Consider the following 21,207-nt stretch of genomic DNA (forward strand, 5'->3'; position numbering starts at 1 on the left):
TAACGGGTGCTAGAAAGAAGCCCCATTTCACTCTCCCCCTCCAGTTCCTCCCTGACTGTCTCTCCGTGGCCTTTCCCCCCAAGCAAAGCTGTCTGCCTCCCAGCACACCCCTCCCCAAAAGCAGCCCCCTTTCCCTCTCCTCCTCCAGGTTCTCCCTGACTGTCTCTCAGTGGCCCCCCTTCTGTCTTCCCCTCCCTAAGCAAAGCTGTCTGCCTCCCAGCACACCCCTCCCCAAAAGCAGCCCCCTTTCCCTCTCCTCCTCCAGGTTCTCCCTGACTGTCTCTCCGTGGCCCCCCTTCTGTCTCCCCCCATCTCCCCCCAAGCAAAGCTGTCTGCCTCCCAGCACACCCCTCCCCAAAAGCAGCCCCATTTCCCTTTCCCCCTCCAGTTCCTCTGACTGTCTCTCCGTGGCCCCCCTTCAGTCTTCTCCTCCCTAAGCAAAGCTGTCTGCCTCCCAGCACACCCCTCCCCCCAAAAGCAGCCCCCTTTCCCTCTCCCCCTCCAGGTCCTCCCTGTCTCTCTGTGGCCCCCTTTCTGTCTTCCCCCCTGTCTCCCCCCAGCACACCCCTCCCCCAAAGCAGCCTCCTTTCCCTTTCCCCCTCCAGTTCCTCCCTGACTGTCTCTCTGTGGCCCCCCCTTCAGTCTTCCCCTCCCTAAGCAAAGCTGTCTGCCTCTCAGCACACCCCTCCCCTAAAGCAGCCCCCTTTCCCTCTCCCCCTCCAGTTCCTCCCTGACTGTCTCTCCGTGGCCCCCCTTCTGTCTTCCCCTCCCTAAGCAAAGCTGTCTGCCTCCCAGCACACCCCTCCCCAAAAGCAGCCCCCTTTCCCTCTCTCCCTCCAGTTCCTCCCTGACTGTCTGTCCATGGCCCCCCTTCTGTCTCCCCCCAAGAAAAGCTGTCTACCTCCCAGCACACCCCTCCCCCCGAAGCAGTCCCCTTTCCCCTCCTGTGAGAATTTTTACCTGCATGGGACACCTGTAGCACTGGCACGACACCCTCCAGCCGTTACTCTGAGCTCAAACTCCTTCATGCGCCGCCCGCCTACACACTTGAAGATGCCACGCGCGGTCTGGCCGGCTCCCTTAGTCCCTTGCCGCCCCCCCTCCAGCGGCCGCAGCACTCTAAACATGCTGCTTCGTGGCCTTCTACTGCCCTGATTTGCTCTGCCGTGTCCCTGATGACATCATCAGAGACGCGGCAGAGCAAATCAGGGCAGTAGAAGGCCGCAAAGCAGCGTGCTGCGGCCGCTGCTGGAGTCAGGTTTGTCAGGACCGCAGGAAGGGAAGGGGGGGTGGCGGCGGCGGCAAGGGACTAAGGGAGCCAGCCATATCGCAAGAAGGGAAGGTCGGATGGGAGGATCAGACCGTGGTGGGAGGCTCAACGGGGGTTTGGGTGTGCCAGGGAGGGGGGGTGGGCGAAGACGACGACGAAGACGAACTGAAAAGAACCCTAAGCACGCATGCGCACTCCTCCTAGCCAGGGACCTACTGATCACAGATCAGAGATCACAGAAGCACGCAAGTAGGAGTGCGCATGTGCGGCTAGGGTTTTATTATATAGGATACTTTTCCAAATTATATATCAAGTATCCACTTGTACAGAAAGCCTTTTTAAGCCTTAAATGTAAGACAATATCAAGATTTACTAAATGCAACAAAAGAAAAGTTAATATTAATAAAAAGTTAAATTATCATATAAGAAGAAGGAAAAAAATATATATATAATACGCTTAAATTCAGCTCATGTCCTCAATTAGGATCCAAAGTATACTAAAGCAAGTTACAAAGATAAAAAGCAATAAGATAAAGGAACTGATTAGCTGAGTTATGAGTCATTCTAAGAGCACTCAAGTTTTTCCTGAATCCAGGCGTGATGCTGACAAGAAAGTTTTCCATTGGGAAGGATCAAAAAAGACAAACTTTTATATACGATAATGTATTACACATTTACATGGGTGGCAAAGATAGAACGTTGCCCCCTAGAGCTATAACTCCAGGTTTTTGAAGCAAAAATTAGAGTCTAAGCTTCTGAGTATCCTGTGGTAGATCTGGGAACATTTGTATCTTAAGGCCAAGAAATTATTTTTGTTTATTTTTAAAGAAAATCCTGAGCAACCAGATTTTATTTGGCGTCAATGCTACAGTTCGAAGTAACGTTGGCACTGTTGCAACTTCCCTATCAGAAGATATTTAATGATTGTTGATTAGTCTCTTGTGGTGATTCTTGTTTCTTAGTAGGTAGGTAATAAACTTAATTAAACGGTGGTAATGAATCTTCAACTAGAGGTATGGGGGGGAAGGGAAGGGGGTGGAGTAGAATGGAGGAATGGGAAGAGGTCCTCCCTTTCCCCCCCTTACTACACCACTGCCAGTTAGGCTATTCTTATGTCCTTCCTCACCACTGGTAGCCACAAAGCTTTGTAATACTCTGACTATGGATATTAACAGGACCATGACCCGAAATGCCAGTCTCCTGAGTGAAGGCAGCGGTGGTGGCGCCTAGAGTTTCGATGTGCAGGTTAAAGTCTACCAGAAAAGCTGAGGGTTACTTCATCACCAGATTCAGGAGTTCTTGCACAGATGATGTGTTATCGGGAAGCACTCAGGAGACCATGAATTGCTCATTCAGAAGGGAGGGATGGTCTCGGTTGATGCTGGATAGTTCAGTCAATAGGATTCCTCGGCTGTCTTCTGGCCAGGTCTCAGTTATTCCTAGGATGTCTAGGTGGAATTCACAGAGGACATCATGAACGATAGGAAATATTATATCGGCTGATCTGGCATTTACTAGGCCCAAACTTCTTGTAGTGGTCTGTTAACCAAGATGGTGGTAGGCATAAGAACATAAGATTGCCACTGCTGGGTCAGACCAGTGGTCCATCGTGCCCAGCAATCCGCTCACGCAGCGGCCCTTAGGTCAAAGACCAGTGCCCTATTTGAGTCTAGCCTTACTTGCGTATGTTCTGTTCCAGTAGGAACTTATCCAACCTTGTCTTGAATCCCTGAAGGGTGTTTTCCCCTATAACAATCTCTGGGAGAGTGTTCCAGACCTCCACCACTCTGGGTGAAGAAGAATTCCTTACGTTTGTACGGAATCTTTTCCCTTCTAACTTTAGTGAGTGCCCTCTCGTTCTCTTCACCTTGGAGAGGGTGGGAACAATCTCTCTTTCTCTACTAAGTCAATTCTCTTCAATATCTTCGATCATGTCCCCTCTCAGTCTCCTCTTTTCAAGGGGGAAGAGGCCCAGTTTCTCATAAGCAGGTAGTCACGTGAGTATAGGTAGATAGGTGTTTTGACTAGGGTTCCCAGACATCCAGGAAAACCCTGACTGTCTGGGTGCCCGGAAGGATTTCCAGAACTCGGCAGTTTGTCTGGGTTTTGGAAGTCCCCGACCTCAGGGATGCATCTGGAGGGCATTTGCACATGCACAGACACCAACACAATGACATCAGATGCATGATGTCATTGTGTCAACGTCCGCACATGCACAGATACCCTCCAGACGTGGTCACGATCTCTGTGGAGGTGGGGTAGGGCAGAGCAGGAGGTGGAATGGGGTGGTCCCAGGGGTCATCTTTTTTAGTAGAGGAAATCTGGCAACCTTCATTTTGACTGTTGGGTTTGTGTCTTGTAGACAGATGGGGAGGGGGAGGCTACAGCTTCCTACTGGATATGTGAGGATCTTTGGTTTATTTCAGGGTCTCTCAAACCATGTGCCCCGAAGAGATTCTGGGTGTGCCACAAAAGATTCCAGAATCTTACTTTATTTTCAAAAATTCCCTTCATAGATATACACTAAAATAGACAAGTACATCGTGTACACAAGAGTCTGTCAATGTTATCGACGTCTATGTGCGTAAGGATACAACTATCCAAACAAGCATCATTCTTTGATGTGATTGGTCCTTGAAAACTAACGACAAGTAATTTTACTTTTATTTTTTATGCAGTAGTTATTCTAACGAGCAACAAAGCAATCAAGGCTTTGTTACCATTTGGATCTTCTTATCTTTGCATTTTTCATCACTGACAGAATTAAATTGAAAAAAAGAGGATGACGGCAGATGGTGGATAATGAAATGTGTGTCTGGTTGACTATCGAGCCACGTTTTGAGTTAATTTGCACTCAAAAACAAGCATTGATTAGCAATTCTATTCTATCTACTTTAGTTTCACCTTTGTTACCATTACTCATAAATAGCTTAAAGAACTTTAAATAAATTTGGAAATGCAGTGATAGAGGTACATTTAGAAAGTTACTTAAAACACAATTATTTGTCAATGCCTTCCATTAAGTATTTGATTTCCTGAAAGAAATGAATCTTTCTGCCCTTATTTCTCTTAATTTGTTTTAAATTTTATGTTTGTAACAGTTTTGTAAACCGTTTTGGTTTAAAAACAGTATAGAAATTTTTAAAATAAAATAAATAAATAACTCTGAAATTATATCATTTCAATTATAATGTGACGCAAAAAACATTTGCTCTGTTTAGTGTGCCAGAGCTAAAAAAAAGTCCAAACTAAACTAAACCTTAAGTTTATAAACCACTTTCTCTCCATAAAGATAGAGCTCGGCACAGTTTACAGGGGAAAACATAATAAGGATTAGAGGTTATAAAGAGGGCAGTGAACATTTTAGAGTAAAGCCAGGTTTTCAGATGCTTTTGGAATCATTGGAAGGAGCCCAGATTCCGCAGCAGGGCAGGAAGGTTATTCCAAAGCTCTGTGATTTTGAAGAAAAGAGATTTCCCTCATTTTCTTGCCTAAATGATGCCTTTTAATGAGGGGAAAGATAGTTTAAGTTTTTGGGTGGATCTGGTAATGTCAGGTCTTGAAGAATTCCAAGATAGTGGAATTAGAGGAGGAAGAATAGCATGCAGGATCTTGAATGTTAAGCAGGAACATTGAAAGTGAACCCTAGAAATCACCGGAAGCCAGTGACGTTTTGACAGAGGCGGGGAAACATGATCAAATTTACTTTTTGCAAAGATCAACCTAGCTGCAGGGTTCTGAATCCGCTGAAGTCTTTGAAGACTTAGATAAATGGAGTTACAATAGTCCAGTCTGGAAAGAATGATTGATTGTTTAAAATAAAAGCTTGCTCTAGAGCAGTGGTTCCCAACCCTATCCTGGAGGACCACCAGGCCAGTCGGGTTTTCAGGATTGCCCTAATGAATATGCATGGAGCAGATTTGCATGCCTGACACTTTCATTATATTCAGATCTCTCTCATGCATATTCATTAGGGCTAGCCTGAAAACCTGACTGGCCTGGTGGTCCTCCAGGACAGGGTTGGGAACCACTGCTCTAGAGTACGAGCAAAAGCTAGCTTGTCTTTGGCAGCAATTAACAGCGAGATGTTAGTTCTGCAAACAGTGCGTGTCTCTTTGCTTCTTGGAGGTCTCTCAGCCCTCACAATTCCTTATTCCTCCACAGCCGAGGAAAAGCTCTTTAGAGCTTCCTAATCTTGAGAACGGTCCTGAAAGTCCAGCATCTAAGACAGGGGTAGGCAATTCTGGTCCTCGAAAGCCGGAGCCAGGTCAGGTTTTCAGGATCTCCACAATGAATATGTATGAGCTGGATTTGCATGCACTGCCTCCTTGAGATGCAAATCTATCTCATGCATATTTATTGTGGATATCCTGAAAACCTGACTCTCGAGGACCGGAACTGCCTACCCCTGATCTAAGATCTAACAAGGCACTTCTGTTTGCTAAGATTGTAAATCCACGACTGCATTTCACGCTCCTCGCTAGCCACCGCCTTAATGAGGAGAAGCTGGCTGCACTCTGATGTATTTCTTTATTTCGATCTCTATCCTGTTCTCCCAGAAGCTCAGAACGGGTTACAAGTAAACCTAGGAGAAATCATAGTCACACCAATACTGAAAGACCACAAAGGACCAATAGACACCCCTTCCAACTACCGACCCATAGCCTCTATTCCATTCTATGTTAAATTAATAGAAGGTCTGGTTGCCCAATACCTCACCAACTACCTTGAAGACCACAATCTACTCCACCCAACTCAATCAGGGTTCAGATCCAACCACAGCACTGAGACACTGCTAGCCTCCCTTCTAGATACAGCCCGACAACACCTTAGCAAAGGAAGAAGGATGCTGATAATTCAACTAGACCTCTCAGCCGCATTTGACCTGGTTGACCACAGTATACTTCTTCAGATATTAGAAGCAATAGGGATCTCAGGCGGAGTATACAATTGGTTCCAAGGATTCCTCAAAACAAGAACATACAGAGTAAAAACAAAAGATCTAATATCGGAAACCTGGACCAATCCCTGCGGAGTACCTCAAGGTTCACCTCTCTCACCCATGCTCTTCAATGTCTTCATCGCCTCCCTTGGTACCCTATTAGACAAACTCGAAGTAACCTCATTCAGCTATGCAGACGATATAACCATACTCCTTCCCTTTGACTCACAAGACCCCACTACAACAGATAACCTGGTAAAAACCCTAGAAATAGTGGAAAACTGGATGACAGAACACAAACTGAAGCTCAATCCAGACAAAACTAAATTTCTACTGCTGGAAAAAGACAAAACCCCCTCGATAACAGAACTAGAAATAAAAACCACCAAATATCCTATACAGACCACTCTCAAACTCCTTGGAGTAACAGTAGATAGATGTTGCACTCTTCAGGTGCAAATCAACAAAATCACTCAAAAAGCATTCTTTACCATGCGCAACCTTCGCAAAATTAGAAAATTCTTCGACAAAGATCAATACAGACTCATGGTTCAATCCCTAGTCCTAAGTCTACTGGACTATTGCAATATCCTCTACCTTCCTTGTCCCACCTACCTAATAAAACAACTACAGACTGTCCAGAACACCGCCCTCAGACTGATCTATTCCCTTTGAAAATTTGACCACATCACCAACGCCTTCCTAGATTCACACTGGCTTCCAATACAAGCCCGCATCCAATTTAAGCTATATTGCATAATATTCAAAACATTAAACGGAACGGCACCCTCCTACTTAAACAACCGCCTAAATAGGAACCTCTATTCCAGACAAAGGAGAACCCAGTCCCCTTTCTCCTACCCCCCTTATAAAGGAACTAAGCGCAAAAAGATGTACGACAACCTACTAGCAACACATGCAGCTAAATTGGACCCCTCCATCACCAACCTACTGACAGCTTCAACTGACCTCAAAGCTTTTCGAAAAGAAATCAAAACCATACTATTCAAGAAATACATCCTAATTCCCTAACCCCACTCTTCTCCCCTCTCTCCCCTTCTTAGGATCCTCCCTTCAAAATGTGATTTAGACCTAACGCCTCTAACTGTATTCCTCTTCCTGAAAACGTCCAGCTATCGTTTAGATGTATTAGGCCCTACGTCGTTAATTGTATTCCTATTCCTGGAAATGTCCAGTTATCTTTTTGTTGTAATCCGCTTAGAACTGCAAGGTAGAGGCGGAATAGAAGTCATTAATGTAATGTAATGTAATGTAACATTCACCATCGTTTGAAAACAGACTAGTCATGACAACAAAACAGTTTGTTATTCTGATGACGTTGTACATTTTTTTTCCTGTCCTCCTGTTCTTACCTTTTCTGCCCTTGATTGTCACTTTGTGTCTTGTATTGTTAATTGTACAGCATACATTTTCCTGTTGTGTTTATTTTATTGGGGGGGGTGGCTTTTTTTGTTGATAATGGCAGTATATTGTAGACTGTTTAGCATTTTTTAATTAGGAAGGGGGTCTATATATTTGAAATGAGATGAAAATATATAGCCCAACACTTAAGAGCCCTCCCAGCTTGACTTTTACTCATGGCATGGCCACAATATGTGTAAAGTGCGCCCCCCGTCCACTGAACTTATAAAACCAAATATTTAATCCAATGTGCAGACTTCCTGCCCTGGAGGTTTCAAAACTAACAAGCCAGTAGCCAAAACGCCTCTCCTCACCACACTCACATAGTGGTTAAAGCTACAGCCTCAGCACCCTGCTCCTTGTGACCTTGGGCAAATCACTTAATCCCCCCCCCTTGCCCCAGGTACATTAGATAGATTGTGAGCCCACCAAGTTACATAGTAAATGACGGCAGATAAAGACCAAAATGGTCCATCCAGTCTGCCCAACCATATACGCTCTATAAATTGATCATTTAATTGAAATGGTCCTTTTTCTTAGGTATTTCTGGGCCAGTAGTTTGCTTAGGTTCTAGCTCCTGAATAAAATTCATGTGAACCATTCTGAACTCCCCTGGGAGAACAGTTTAGAAAATTGAATAAATAAATAGTGTGAAAAGTTTCAGCCTCTGATAACCAGAGCTTGTATTGTGACATCATAATACCTCATTCCACCAATAAGAGCCAACCTCATCAGTGATGTCACAATGGCTTCATTGTTCTATACTTGGCTCACTTTTACTACATTTTGATTTCTAGAGTGGTGCAGTGGTTAAAGCTCCAGCCTCAGCACCTTGAGTTTATGGCTTCAAACCCACACTGCGCCTTGTGACCCTGGGCAAGTCACCGAATCCCCGTGCATTAGATCGATTGTGAGCCCAACAGGACAGACAGGGGAAAATGCTTGAGAACCTGAATAAATCCATGTAAACCGTTCTGAGCTCCCCTGGGAGAACAGGATAGAAAATTGAATCTAATATAATAAAATGGTAGGCCGCGCATGCGCACTAAAAAAAACGTGTTCCCTGATCTGTCACGAAAATACAACTGCGCATGCACGGCCCCGGCGGCGGCTTTCAAATTAAAAAAAAAAATTACACAGCTGCGAGAGAGGAGCTGCGGCGGTGGCGGCAGCAACTTTCAATGACGAAGAAGCTGCAGCTCGGGAAGTCGGGGCTTCCCCCGCCACGTACAACCCGCTCCCTCTCCTGCAGCTCAGGCACCACAGAAGCTGTGAAAACGCGCAACCCGGTCCCCGCGTCTGCCTACCCTTCCCCCCAACACAGCGCATTTGCCCCCCCCTCTCAGAGAGTCCTTTGCCGCTCACCACCCTTCCCTTGCCGCTGACCCGACTACCCACCCAGCGATTTAAGCAGCAGTCTTCACACGCTGCTTCAGGCACTTCTACTGCCCTGATTTGCTCTGCCGCGTCTCTGATGATGTCATCAGGGACGTGCCAGAGTAAATCAGGGCAGTAGAAGAACCCGAAGCAGCGTGTGAAGACTGCTGCACAGGCTGCTTGAATGGGAGCAGGAAGAGGTGATGATGGACAGGGGGGGGAAAAAGGAAGGGAGGCCTATTGTTGGACAGGGGGAGCAGGAAGAGGTGCTGATGGATAGGGGGGGGGAAATGAAGGGAGGCCTACTGCTGGACAGAGGGAGCAGGAAGAGGTGCTGATGGACAGGGGGGAGGTAAAACAAAGGGAGAAGAACTGCTGCTGGATAAGGGGAGCTTGAATGGGTGGTGGTGGACAGGGGGGGAAAAATGAAGGGAGGCCTAATGCTGGACAGGGGGAGCAGGAAGAGGTGCTGATGGACAGGGGGAAAAATGAAGGGAGGCCTACTGCTGGACAGGGGGAGCAGGAAGAGATGCTGATGGACGGGGGGGGGTGTGTGGAAATGAAGGGAGACCTACTGCTGGACAGAGGGAGCAGGAAGAGGTGATGATGGACAGGGGGGGAAAAAAAGGAAAGGATGCCTATTGTTGGACAGGGGGAGCAGGAAGAGGTACTGATGGACAGGGGGGAGGTAAAACAAAGGGAGAAGGGCTGCTGCTGGATAAGGGGAGCAGTGAAGGGGTGGTGGTGGACACAGGGGAGGTAAAAAGAAGGGAGAATGGACAGGAAAAAGTGGCTAAGGAGACAGAGAGAGAAAGAAATAAAGACAGACACACACATATATTCTAGCACCCGAGGGAGGAAAATGCTACACAGGGAAGTAGGGAGGGGGGAAATGCTGATGCACAAGGAAATGGAGGAGGAGGGAATGCTGATATGGCTACTGTACAGGAAAGTAGACAAGGGGAGATAAATGCTGCATAGGGGGCAGAAAGAGAGACAAATAATAGGAAGGAGGGAGATAGAAAGAAAAGGAGAAAGACACAAGGGCAGGGAATGAGAAAGAAAGAAAGACAGACATACATATATTCTAGCACCGTTAATGTAACGGGCTTAAAGACTAGTAAATTAATAAAAGCATTTTCCCTCCACATGGAGCAGGATATAACAAGCAAAACACAAATCATCCACATTCATATCACATCCAGTGCAGTCATTTATCTCAGACGCCTACGTACACAGACACTACTGCAGCCTCAGAGAGACATATGAAAGGGCCTCCCAGGAGACAGCAGACTACACAGCACTGTACAGAGTCACAAAGGAGCCAGTCCCTGCTCGAATGAGCTCACAAGCTAATCTCCCTTCCAGGCGTGAGAGTGATTGCAACAGCAGAACTCAGAGGAGAGTCATAGCAAGGATTTCTTTTTTTTAAGGAGTCTGAGTTTAGAAGAGAGCAGGTTTCCTGATCCTGAAAGGTTTTGGTGCTGGAGAGAGAGGGAGTCAAAGAGGGCCAATTGGCATCCACCTGAGGGATCCGGCATGGAGCTAAGAGAGCACAGGAGTCCATGAAATGGAAGAGAAAACTCAAGGGGGAGGCAGTAAATAAAACCCAGTAGAAGGCAAAGGCTGAAGGAAGGGAAGGAGGGTGTCTGGAAGTATGTGAAAGAAAGTACCCAACCCCCTACTCTCATAGGCACTGTCTGATCTGGGGAATCATTGATTTAGTAAAGACGCTTATTTTGGAACACAACTATCGTGTTTTAAATTTTAGCAATGTTCTTTTGGTCCCTGAACTGAAGAATCCTTTCGCCCTATCAGAGAATCCATGCCACAGTTGAATAGGCCCTGGAACTGGACAAGTTAGAGAGGTAACAGGAGAGAAAGGCAGAGAGGACAAGACTTGGGTCCCCATCTATCTATCTATGAGTGTTGTACTGGGAATTAGTAACTGCCTCTATAAAGAGATTCGCGCAGGACAGTGTACGAGAGCTACTTCTTGACATAAAACGTTTAGGGCTCTTCAGCTTGGAAAAGAGTCGGCTGAGGGGGAGATAGGATTGAAGTCTACAAAATCCTGAGTAGAGTAGAATGGGTACAAGTGGATCGATTTTTCACTCCGTCAAAAATGACAAAGACTAGGGGATAGCAGGAAATATTTTTTTACTCGGCGAATAGTTAAGCTCTGGAACGCGTTGCCAGAGGATGTGGTAAGAGCGGATAGCGTAGCTGGTTTTAAGAAAGGTTTGGACAAGTTCCTGGAGGAAAAGTCCATAGTTTTTATTGAGAAAGACATGGGGGAAACCACTGCTTGCCCTGAATTGGCAGCATGGAATATTGGTACACCTTGGGTTTTGTCCAGGTACTAGTGACCTGGATTGGCCACCGTGAGAATGGACTACAGGGCTTGATGGACCATTGGTCTGACCTGATAAGGCTAGTCTTATGTTCTTATAAAAGTATAACAACAGTAAAATGACCAAATTTAAGCATAAAATCCAGCCAATGAGGTAAATTTGGAGATAGGCAAACTAAGCTCCCTTATTAGCAATGCCAGGATACAATAACATAAATACAGCACAGTAGAATATTTATATAACATAAATATGTCAACCGTTAGCAAAATCTACGCAGATTTACAAAGAGTTTCTGTGAGGAGTTATTAACGCTAGCATGACCACGCGATAATCAATCATCCTACTTATGTAACTTATGATGCTCATGAATAAATGGACCGCCTTTATTGCAAGGGGGCGGAGCACCACATCATTGACTACTCTTGTCAGTTCCCACAGCTTAACCCAGTTCTGTTCTAGAACCCTCTGGGAAACTTGGGTGCATCAGACTTTGATCTCCACACAGAGTCCCAGGATACATCCATTGGGAAAAGAGAAGAAAACGGACCAACACTATCAGAACCCCTGAAGAAAAGGCCACATGTAGACAAAACGGAACAGAAAACTCCAAGAAGCCAGACTCTGCTGTTAGAGAAATGCAAAGACGCATTTTCTAAAGCTGAGCCAACACGTGGTGTACCTGAATGTAATACTTAGTTTACCTGTGAAAATAGTGTGAGCAAACTGCAAAGAAATCAGAGCAGCAGATGAAGAAAAACTCAAGAACTTACAACTCAGTTTCCTACAGCAGCTCAGAAGTAGATTTTGAGGAGGGGGAACAAGGACTGAGGACTAAAAGGCTAAAAGCTCACTTTTTTGTATCTGCTCTCAACACTTAACTCCCACTCACTGTCAAATATCTTTACCCATCGATCGTATCATTCCTTCTGCTCGAAACTCCCCAACCCTGAGATGTCCTGTCTGTCAAACTAGTCTGTAAGTTCTTCTGATGCTACCCATCCAGGGCACGCCGTGGCTTCCCCCATGTCTTTCTCAATAACAGACTATGGACTTTTCCTCCAGGAACTTGTCCAAACCTTTCTTAAAACCAGCTACGCTATCTGCTCTTACCACATCCTCTGGCAACGCGTTCCAGAGCTTAACTATTCCCTGAGTGAAAAAATATTTCCTCCTCTAGGTTTTAACAGTATTTCCCTGTAACTTCATCGAGTGTCCCCTAGTCTTTGTCATTTTTGACGGAGTAAAAAATGGATCCACTTGTACCCGTTCTATTCCACTTGTCCTAAAGCCTTCCCACAGGATCCAAGACATGAAAATATGCTTTGTGATAAATGATTGTTGCAGTTGCAGTTTCTATATAGGTAGCTATATGGACTTGTGTTTAAAATTGTCAATTTCAGACCCAGGGACACAAGCACCAAGCTCCATGAATCATTTACTCTCTTCCATGATTTAGTATTTTTTTTGTGGGGATTAAAGGAATCTCACTGATCAGTGTGGGGAGGGGGGGGAGAGGGGACACTGACATGAGGCTGGAATCTATGTGATAGGGGATATAGGATGAAAAATGGTGGGGGGGGGGTGAGAAACATTGGAGGAGGAGAGAGGAGGAAGAGAACATGCAAGCCTATGCCTCGTCCTCACTTTGGGCCTGCTTGACCCAGAACATCTTGGCTTTGTGTAGTTCCAGCTGCCAGTTGGGTTCCAGGTAGAGAGTTGCATGGGGACAGAAATCCCACCCATCCCCACCATGATCCTCTCCGCCCCACCCGTCCCCACCATGATCCTCTCCGTCCCCACCCATCCCCATCAGGATCCTCTCCGTCCCCACCCGTCCCCGTCAGGATCCTCTCCGTCCCCACCCGTCCCCGTCAGGATCCTCTCCGTCCCCACCCGTCCCCGCAAGGAATTACCTCCATCCCCGCCCGTCCCCATAAAAAGCAGCAATCATTTCTGACAGGATCATCAATTCCACAGTTTCTTTTGCTGGTTTCTTTGTGGAATCTCCTTGGTGGAACCCTTTTTTGTTTTCTGTTCAGGTAATTAACTTATAAACCCCCTCTTTTACTAAGGCTGATGTGTCCATTATATTATATGGATGAACCCTGCTTCCAAAGCCTTCCATCCCCGTGGGAGTCCTATTGGCCAGAGGGGGGTCCCCGTGTGAGTCCTGTGGGCCAGTGGGGGGTCCCTGTGGGAGTCCCGTGGGTTAGGGGGGTTCCCGCGATCCCCATTCCCATGCAGACCTGTAATTCCAGGTGCCAAAGGTCACGCTCAACTGCTGCCCTCTCCTTCCTGCAGTTAGGAGGGGGAATATATGAGTGGACCCTCCCTATACCAGCTGCAATCCTGAAAGCCACACCTTCTGCTTTCCCCAAGGAGATCATACAGTTCCTTCACTGGGGGGGGGGCTACATTCACTGGCATCGTAGGAGACAGGGGGAGGGGGATGGTGGAGACAACAAGGGAGATACAGTCACTGAAGCATTAATACCCCATCATCAGACCAGAAACATAAAGAAAAAAAGAAGTAGCAAAAGTAGTTAGTTATCTGGAGGAAAAATCAAATGAAGCACCAAAAACCCGTCACACTAATTCATTTTTAAACTAATTAAACCAAGATTTTTTTTGGGGGGGAGGATGGGAGAAGGGACATATAGAAACATGATGACAGATAAAGGCCAAATGAAAGAGACTCAACTCGAGCGTAAGTTTTAAAAAGCAGTTGTCCAAAAGCTGTTCCAAATAAAGTTGAATAAAAGGAAAAAGTCCATGTTGGGGATCTTAATTTTATGCCTCCGGAATTCAGACCAAATCCTCGGCCCCCAGATCCCAAGCGGAGATTAGCGTTTAATTCTCAACTGGATCGGAGTGGACGCTCGTTATCTGGCCATTCTGACCAGCCCCCTCATGACATTGGCAGCAAATAGAGACATTATTATTATGCCCCCCCCCCACACCACCCCCAACATCCTGAGGCGGGGAGAGAGTAAGAAAGAAAAACTCATCGCATCCATCCGCAAACCCAGTTCCCCGAACATCCAAGGCGTTAGTGGACTTGACCACAGGGCTACCACCGCCTCCCCCCCCCCCCCCGGTACTCACAACGAGATCATCCTGGAGGGGCTCCGGGTGGTAGAGAGGAGAAGTGGAGAGAGTCCGAGCTCCACACTGGCCACTAGCCCCGCTCCGATCGCTCCTCCCCCGGGGTGGAGCCTTGAGCACGGACTTGACCCTTTCGCTGCCTGAGATGGACCAAGTGCAGGACAAGCTGGCAGAGAGTCACCTGTCCCCTTGAGCTGATCTGTTTTGCAGGTGGGCTTCAAATGACGCCGGACTAGTTTGCTGCATTTGCTGAAAAGTTCTCCTAAATTCTGGACCTTATTTTGCCAGACGTTGATTGAAAAGTTGGTTCCCGGGATAGCCCTAATGAATATGCATGCCTCTCACTTCCATGATATGCAAATCTCCCTCATGCATATTCATTAGGGCTATCCAGGACAGGGTTGGGAACCACTGGTCTAGATGAGTGGTTCTTTTTGTAAAAGTTTAATTCTCCTCCTTAGGCAGAACCTAAGGATTTTTCCCGCTTACGAGGACGGAGGGTTTGGAAAAGTTTCAAGTTTATTAGGACATTTTTTATATCGCTCAATCAAACTTCTAATCTAAGCGGTATACAAATAATGGGGAACCAATAACACAGGCTAGTCACAAGACCAACATTACTGGGCAGACTTGCACGGTCTGGGTCTGTGTATGGCCATTTGGTGGGGGATGGGCTGGGGAGGGCTTCAGTGGCTGGGAGGGTGTAGATGGGCTGGAGTAAGTCTTAACAGAGATTTTGGCAGGTGGAACCCAAGCACAGAACCGGGTAAAGCTTTGGATTCTTGCCCAGAAATAGCTAAGAAGAAGAAGAAAAAAAAATTTAAATTGAATCAGGTTGGGCAGACTGGATGGACCATTCGGGTCTTTATCTGCCGTCATCTACTATGTTTTATATATGTTACTATGTTATTACGTAACATATAAACGAACGGGCACAAGAGGAAAAAGGGAGGAACTACAACATCAAGCAAAGTTAACATAAAAGGTAGGTATGATAGGAAGAGGATTTAAAAAAAAAATAATGATAATTAAAATGTTAAAAAATATTTTTAGCCCTAATAAGGGCAGTTAGGTGTCAAAAGCATCTTGAAATAGAAAAGTTTTTAGGTTAATTTTTAAAGGATGAGGTTTGTGTGGGGGATGGGCAGGGCCAAGTGTCCTCTTTTTGTCTTGAGCAAATCTGGCAACCCCATCCACAGAAAGAGCCAAAAGAAGCCCAGGGGGGCCTTCCAGTTCTGGGCAATCAAATTTTCCATTTGTTTCAGCGTACCCGTGTGCGTCAGGGGGTCAATCGATGAAATATGCTGATGTTGTAAATTTAAATGAAGTGTCTACAGTCCTCCAAAAATGAAACCACCCAGTTCCCCGGGATCTCAGCTCACTGCAATGACCATGAAGCTACTAGTCCGGAACCTGCTGCCGTGGACTGGCTGCCAGTTTCAATGCCCTCCATTGAGTTGGACAGACCCATGTTCCTGTCCATTCATTTTGCAGGGCCTGGTCCTTCACTGGCTCTTTTCTAGGGAAGAAGCTGCCCGATGGGCACTCTGCAGTGGTTGATGTTCGATGGCCAAGGTTTTGTTCTCCTGCCTTGATGTAAATCACTCGGCTGAGTTTCAACCAGATTATGCCCAGTCACTGACCTGGAACCGGATTCCTTTTCCCACCACTGCTTCGGTGGAGGGTGGAAAAAGCCACCAGGCCCAGCCCCTGTATGTTTCCTTCTTTTAAACTGGTCTTGAAAATCGCCATTTACACTTGGTTAGGAAATGTACCTGAGTTAACTTTTCTGCTCCCTCTGACAAGTTTTTATTTCTGGAGAATTTTCATTAGTCATAATATTTTAGGACGGTGATCCTCAACCTTTAAAAATCTGATGAAACTCTGGACCCCCTTCCCCAGAAATAGTCACATAAACACAACTGTGCATGCAATGAATATAATGGACTTGATTTATCGAGATTTGATTGTCTCATACGTATATGACCTACGCCTCTAATACTGGTGCCAGAAAGATGGTGTTCTCCCTGGAACAGCGAATAGTGCATAGATATGATCGGGGACCACTTTTACCATCTGTTGTAACTTGTGGGTAAGTAAATAAAAACAATCCACTTGCTCCTTCATCGTGTCATACTATCGCCGGAGACAGGCCACTCTGTATTATTAAACTTTACATAAGAAATGCCTGCACCGGATCAGATCTTGGGTCCATCTAGTCCGGCGATCCGCACACGCGGAGGCCCAGCCAGGCCTTCCCTGGCGAATACCTTAGTTATTCGTAAAGTAAACAATCTTTTAAAAAAACCCACTCCTTTTTTATGCAATTATGAAATATAGTCCTCTTGTGCAAATTAAAACAGATCATCTATTCTCTCGTTATCTGCGAGAAAAATCAACCATAATGAATCTAAATGTTAATTTTCATCTGACCCTCACAGACCCCTGAAACCCCTGTTTTAGAATCTGCGGTTGGGGAAGAGCTGGAGCTGAAGGTTCTCAGCATGGACTGAAGTGAAGTGAGGGCAGCAGCTGGCATGTGTAAGGCAATGGGCAAAGGGAGGGTGGCAAAAACGGTGAATGCAATACAGATAAGTGGAGACAGGGAAGGGGGGAGTTTACAGGACTAGAACTCTGCTAGCCGGGCTGCTGTTTGCACATGACTTCTGCCCCGCCCTGGTGCAGAGCATTAACTATAAACACCGGGCTTAGTTTTACCATCTCCATTACCCTGGGGAAAAGCCGTCTGCAAGGCTTTTCTTACCTAAGCATGTGGAGCTTTGGATCTCTGCCTCTGGAAGCAGAATCTCCCCCTCCCTCCAGCTATATAGATATACTTCTGTTGCGTGTCTATGTGGGGGTGGGGGTGCGTGGTGGCACATTCCCCTGGTCATCTACCAGCACATAGCAGAGTCTTCTGCTCCTGGTCAGGCATCTGTGCCTGGGCCCAGGACTAAAAACCTGAACTAAGCACAGGTGGGGCCGAGGTGGATGTAAGGTTTGTTAGTGGCCCCCACAATATATGGTTGGTGGGGAGGTTCAGTTCCCTCACTGAACATTCACCAGGAAGTAGAATCAAAAAGGCACAGCCAGAGGTGATTGCATAAAGAATATATTATAGAAATAGGCTTACAGAAAAGCAATATTTATGAGCATTACAATTTTTTTTTTTTGTTTGAAGTAATTTTTATTAAACAGAAAATAGGATGAACATACACAGCAAGCCAACATGGCTCCCATAGTTGATGGATATGCAAGGCAGAAAAAGAAAGATACAAAAAACAACATAGAGATCCAATACAGGGGTTGAGGACAAATCCCCCAAAGAAAAACCGTTCCCCATGGCCAATCCCTATCCATCAACCAGCAAACGAAAGGCAACATTCAGGTAGAAAATATCCCCCAGTTCACCATTTTCTGCAATTTTTTATAAACAGAAAGAGAGACCCAACTCAAAAACGCACCAGAACACACTCGAACACCAATCTACAAGCACACCCACCCATACCCACACCCAACCCCCATCCCCCCGCCCTACCCAGGTGATTAGAAAGAGAAAAAAGAGAATGAAAAGGAAAATAGGAGAAAGAAAGGGAAAAAAAAAGGGGGCAAAAACCATCACACTGAAGGAGCCCCCTCTAATGCTGCCTGCCAAAGAGAACGATACAGCCGCTGGGAAGTTGTCATCCCCCTCCCAACACCCCGGAGTTCCCAACGGGCCACCTCCACTAGAGACCTATGCCAACCCAGCACATCAGGCGTACCCTCATCCATCCATTGTCGGAGCACCCCCCTCTTAGCCACCAACAGCGCAGTATAAAGAAAGCGCCAGTGTTCTGTCCCCAGGCCCTGGTCATGCACCGCTCCCTCGCATCCCAAGACAAGAAGCAAATAGGACCACTGAATGGGCTGCCCCACTATCCCAGCCAGGAAATCCAACACCCCATTCCAGTAAGTATGCAGCTGGGGACATTCCAGGAGCATGTGCAAAAGGGTCCCCCGTAGTCAGAAACCCATAAGCCCGCCCTGGCTCCCCGTGTCCTAGTGAAATATGTACGATGTAGTGACTTAAACTGTGTTTCCTGTACCTGGGCAGTCCTGGACCCCCTCGCAACATCCGCAAAACAAACCTTCAAAAGGTCAGCACTAACGGGCTCCCCCAACCCCATCGTCCATCGAGAGGCCAATGGGATAAGCAAAGAGTCTCCCCGTTCCTCCCGGGCCATCCCATACCAAAGAGACAGGGAGTTCAGAGGTGCAGGTATGGACAAAAAAAGATGGTCCACTTTCAAGAAACTAGATCCAGAGGGGTTCCGCCGTCGATAATCTTCAAAGCAGTGTCGCAGCTGTAGATACGCATAAAAGGGCATGGCAGGCAAAGACCAGGTGCGACGAAGTTCGTCATGCGAAGGGAATTGCGATACACCCGGAGGGCAAACATGTCCTAGACAAAGCCCAGAGCCAAAGCAGACTGTCACCCCTCTGGCCCCTCCCACTCCCGGGGGGAATTCAGGATTACCACGAATAAATTGGAAAGCCCAATTGCCCTGCCCACGCCCAATGGTCTTCCTCCACCAAAGCAGTGCCCGTCGCAAGGGATCCAGCCAGACCAAATTACCGCCCACCTGAGGTCGTCGCCACCGAGAGAGAGCCAGGCACGCCAAGGCACTGTACGGAACTACCCAGGAGTCAAAGAGGCCCTTAGGGGCAAACCGAACCGTACAAGTAAAAAGCTCATGGACCCAGCGCAGGAGAGCAGCCATGTTATACAAACGAAGATCAGGCATCGCCAGGCCCCCCCGGTCCCGGCTCTGAGTGAGCTTCCGAAGGCATATGCGGGCCCGATGGCGATGCCATATGAAGGAGCCAATAAAAGATTGAAAAGTCTGGATCTCTCTATCCCGTATCCAGAGTGGTATCATTTGTAAAGGATAGAGAAGTTTCGGCAACAAGACCATCTTAACTAAAGCAACCCTACCCAGAAGAGACAGGGGGTGGTCCCCCCAACGGAGACACAGATCACGAAGATGGGAAAGCTTAAGCACAATATTACGTCTGTATACAGTAGCCCAGTCTGCACTGAGGAAAATCCCCAGATATTTAAGTTCTCCCGTAGCCCAGCGAAAAGGAAACGTGGACAGTGAACGCGAGGCACAAGGAGAGGACACTGGCAGGGCCTCAGACTTGCCAAAATTAATACAGAGACCCGAAAAGGACCCATACCGGGCAATAAGACTAGTAAGAAGCAGGATAGAAGTCCGGCCCTTACCGACGAAGAGGAGCATGTCATCTGCAAACAGTGTGATCTTACAATCTTCCCGCCCCACACGGATACCCACAATATCCGGGTCAGTTCGGATCTTAGATGTCAGGGGTTCAAGCGAGAGAATAAACAGCAAGGGCGCTAGTGGGCAACCCTGCCTGGTGCCCCTCTGCAGGGGAAAAGAGGCCGTGCGGCGTTTATTGACGAGAAGTTGGGCGGTCGGAGCGGTATAGAGACGAACAATCCAGTCATGAAACGGACCAGTAATACCAAACCGCTGTAGGATCCAGAAAAGATAAGGCCACAGAACCTTATCGAAAGCCTTCTCGGCATCCAAACTGGCCAATAAATCATCCCCTGCCCGTCCCCGACCCTCACGGAGTGCCACCAGTGCTTTAAGAATGTTTGCAGAAGAAAAGCGCCCCGGAACGAACCCAACTTGATTAGGGTGGACAAGGAAGGGGATCACCCGAGTCAAGCGGCCCGCTAAGATGGCAGTAAGGATCTTCATATCCTGGTTAAGCAGAGAGATTGGTCGATAAGACCCCACCAACTCAGGATCCTTTCCCGGTTTAGGGAGTACGACTACATGGGCATGAGTCTGTTCAGGAAGAAACCGATCAGCGGCTTGGACATCTGCATACATAGCACTCAAAGCTGGTCCAATATGGGGTTTCAAAATTTTGTAAAATTCCGTCCCCATTCCGTCAGGCCCCGCAGCCTTAGCAGGCTTCAACTTGCCAATAGCAACGTGAATTTCAGAGCACGTAATGGGGCCATTGAGTAAGTCCCGTTGAGCGTCGGAAAGGTGTGGAAGGGCTAAATCCTGAAAAAACAAATCCCGCACCGCTTCATCACACTGTCCCGCGCTGTATAGATCGCTATAAAAACGCACAAACTGCTCCTGAATGGCATCATCAGCCGTGTGCCTCACCGCGGGGCCCTCCCGGATTCTGGATATACGCGTAGCTCTCCTGACAGGTCTAACAAGGTTGGCCAAGAGTTTCCCCGCACGGTTGCCCCATTTATACAGTTTATACTTGTAAACATCGATATGAGTCAGCGCTCGGGCAGTGAGAAGAGCATCGATACGCTTACGCAAACCAAGGTACGATTGACGGGCCTCGTCGGAGCGATGCTGTAGGTGGTAAGCCCTGCTTTCCCTCAGTTGTTTCGCAAGCGATGTAAGTTTAGCATCCCGCTTTTTACGCTGACGGATAGTGTAGGCAATAATGCAACCCCTAAGGTATGCCTTGGCGGCCTCCCAAAACACAGTGTCAGAGACATCATTCCCCTCATTAGCTTGTTAGTCCATTCCTCAATAAGGTAAGTGTGGAATGCATCGTCCAAATATAGAGTGGGGTTAAGTCTCCAGACACGGTCAGGGGAGGGGCCTCCCCACCTAAGAGTCAACCGAACTGCCGCATGGTCACTAAAGGGGACATCCAAGATGTGGGTACGCACCACCCGCCCA

The 21,207-nt window shown here is 47.1% G+C and overlaps 1 protein-coding gene across 1 annotated transcript in view; it reads right to left on the reverse strand.

Moving 5' to 3' along the window:
- Positions 1-14,562, reverse strand: part of B3GNT7 (UDP-GlcNAc:betaGal beta-1,3-N-acetylglucosaminyltransferase 7) — a 39,179-nt gene extending 24,617 nt beyond the window's left edge. The window contains exon 1 of the mRNA XM_033957661.1: positions 14,471-14,562. Coding sequence (XP_033813552.1) covers positions 14,471-14,481 — 11 coding nt within the window. The 5' untranslated portion in view covers positions 14,482-14,562. The remainder of the gene's footprint in view (positions 1-14,470) is intronic.
- Positions 14,563-21,207: the final 6,645 nt, after the last annotated feature.

This window comes from Geotrypetes seraphini, chromosome 9 (assembly GCF_902459505.1).
Source record: "Geotrypetes seraphini chromosome 9, aGeoSer1.1, whole genome shotgun sequence".
NCBI lineage: Eukaryota > Metazoa > Chordata > Amphibia > Gymnophiona > Dermophiidae > Geotrypetes > Geotrypetes seraphini.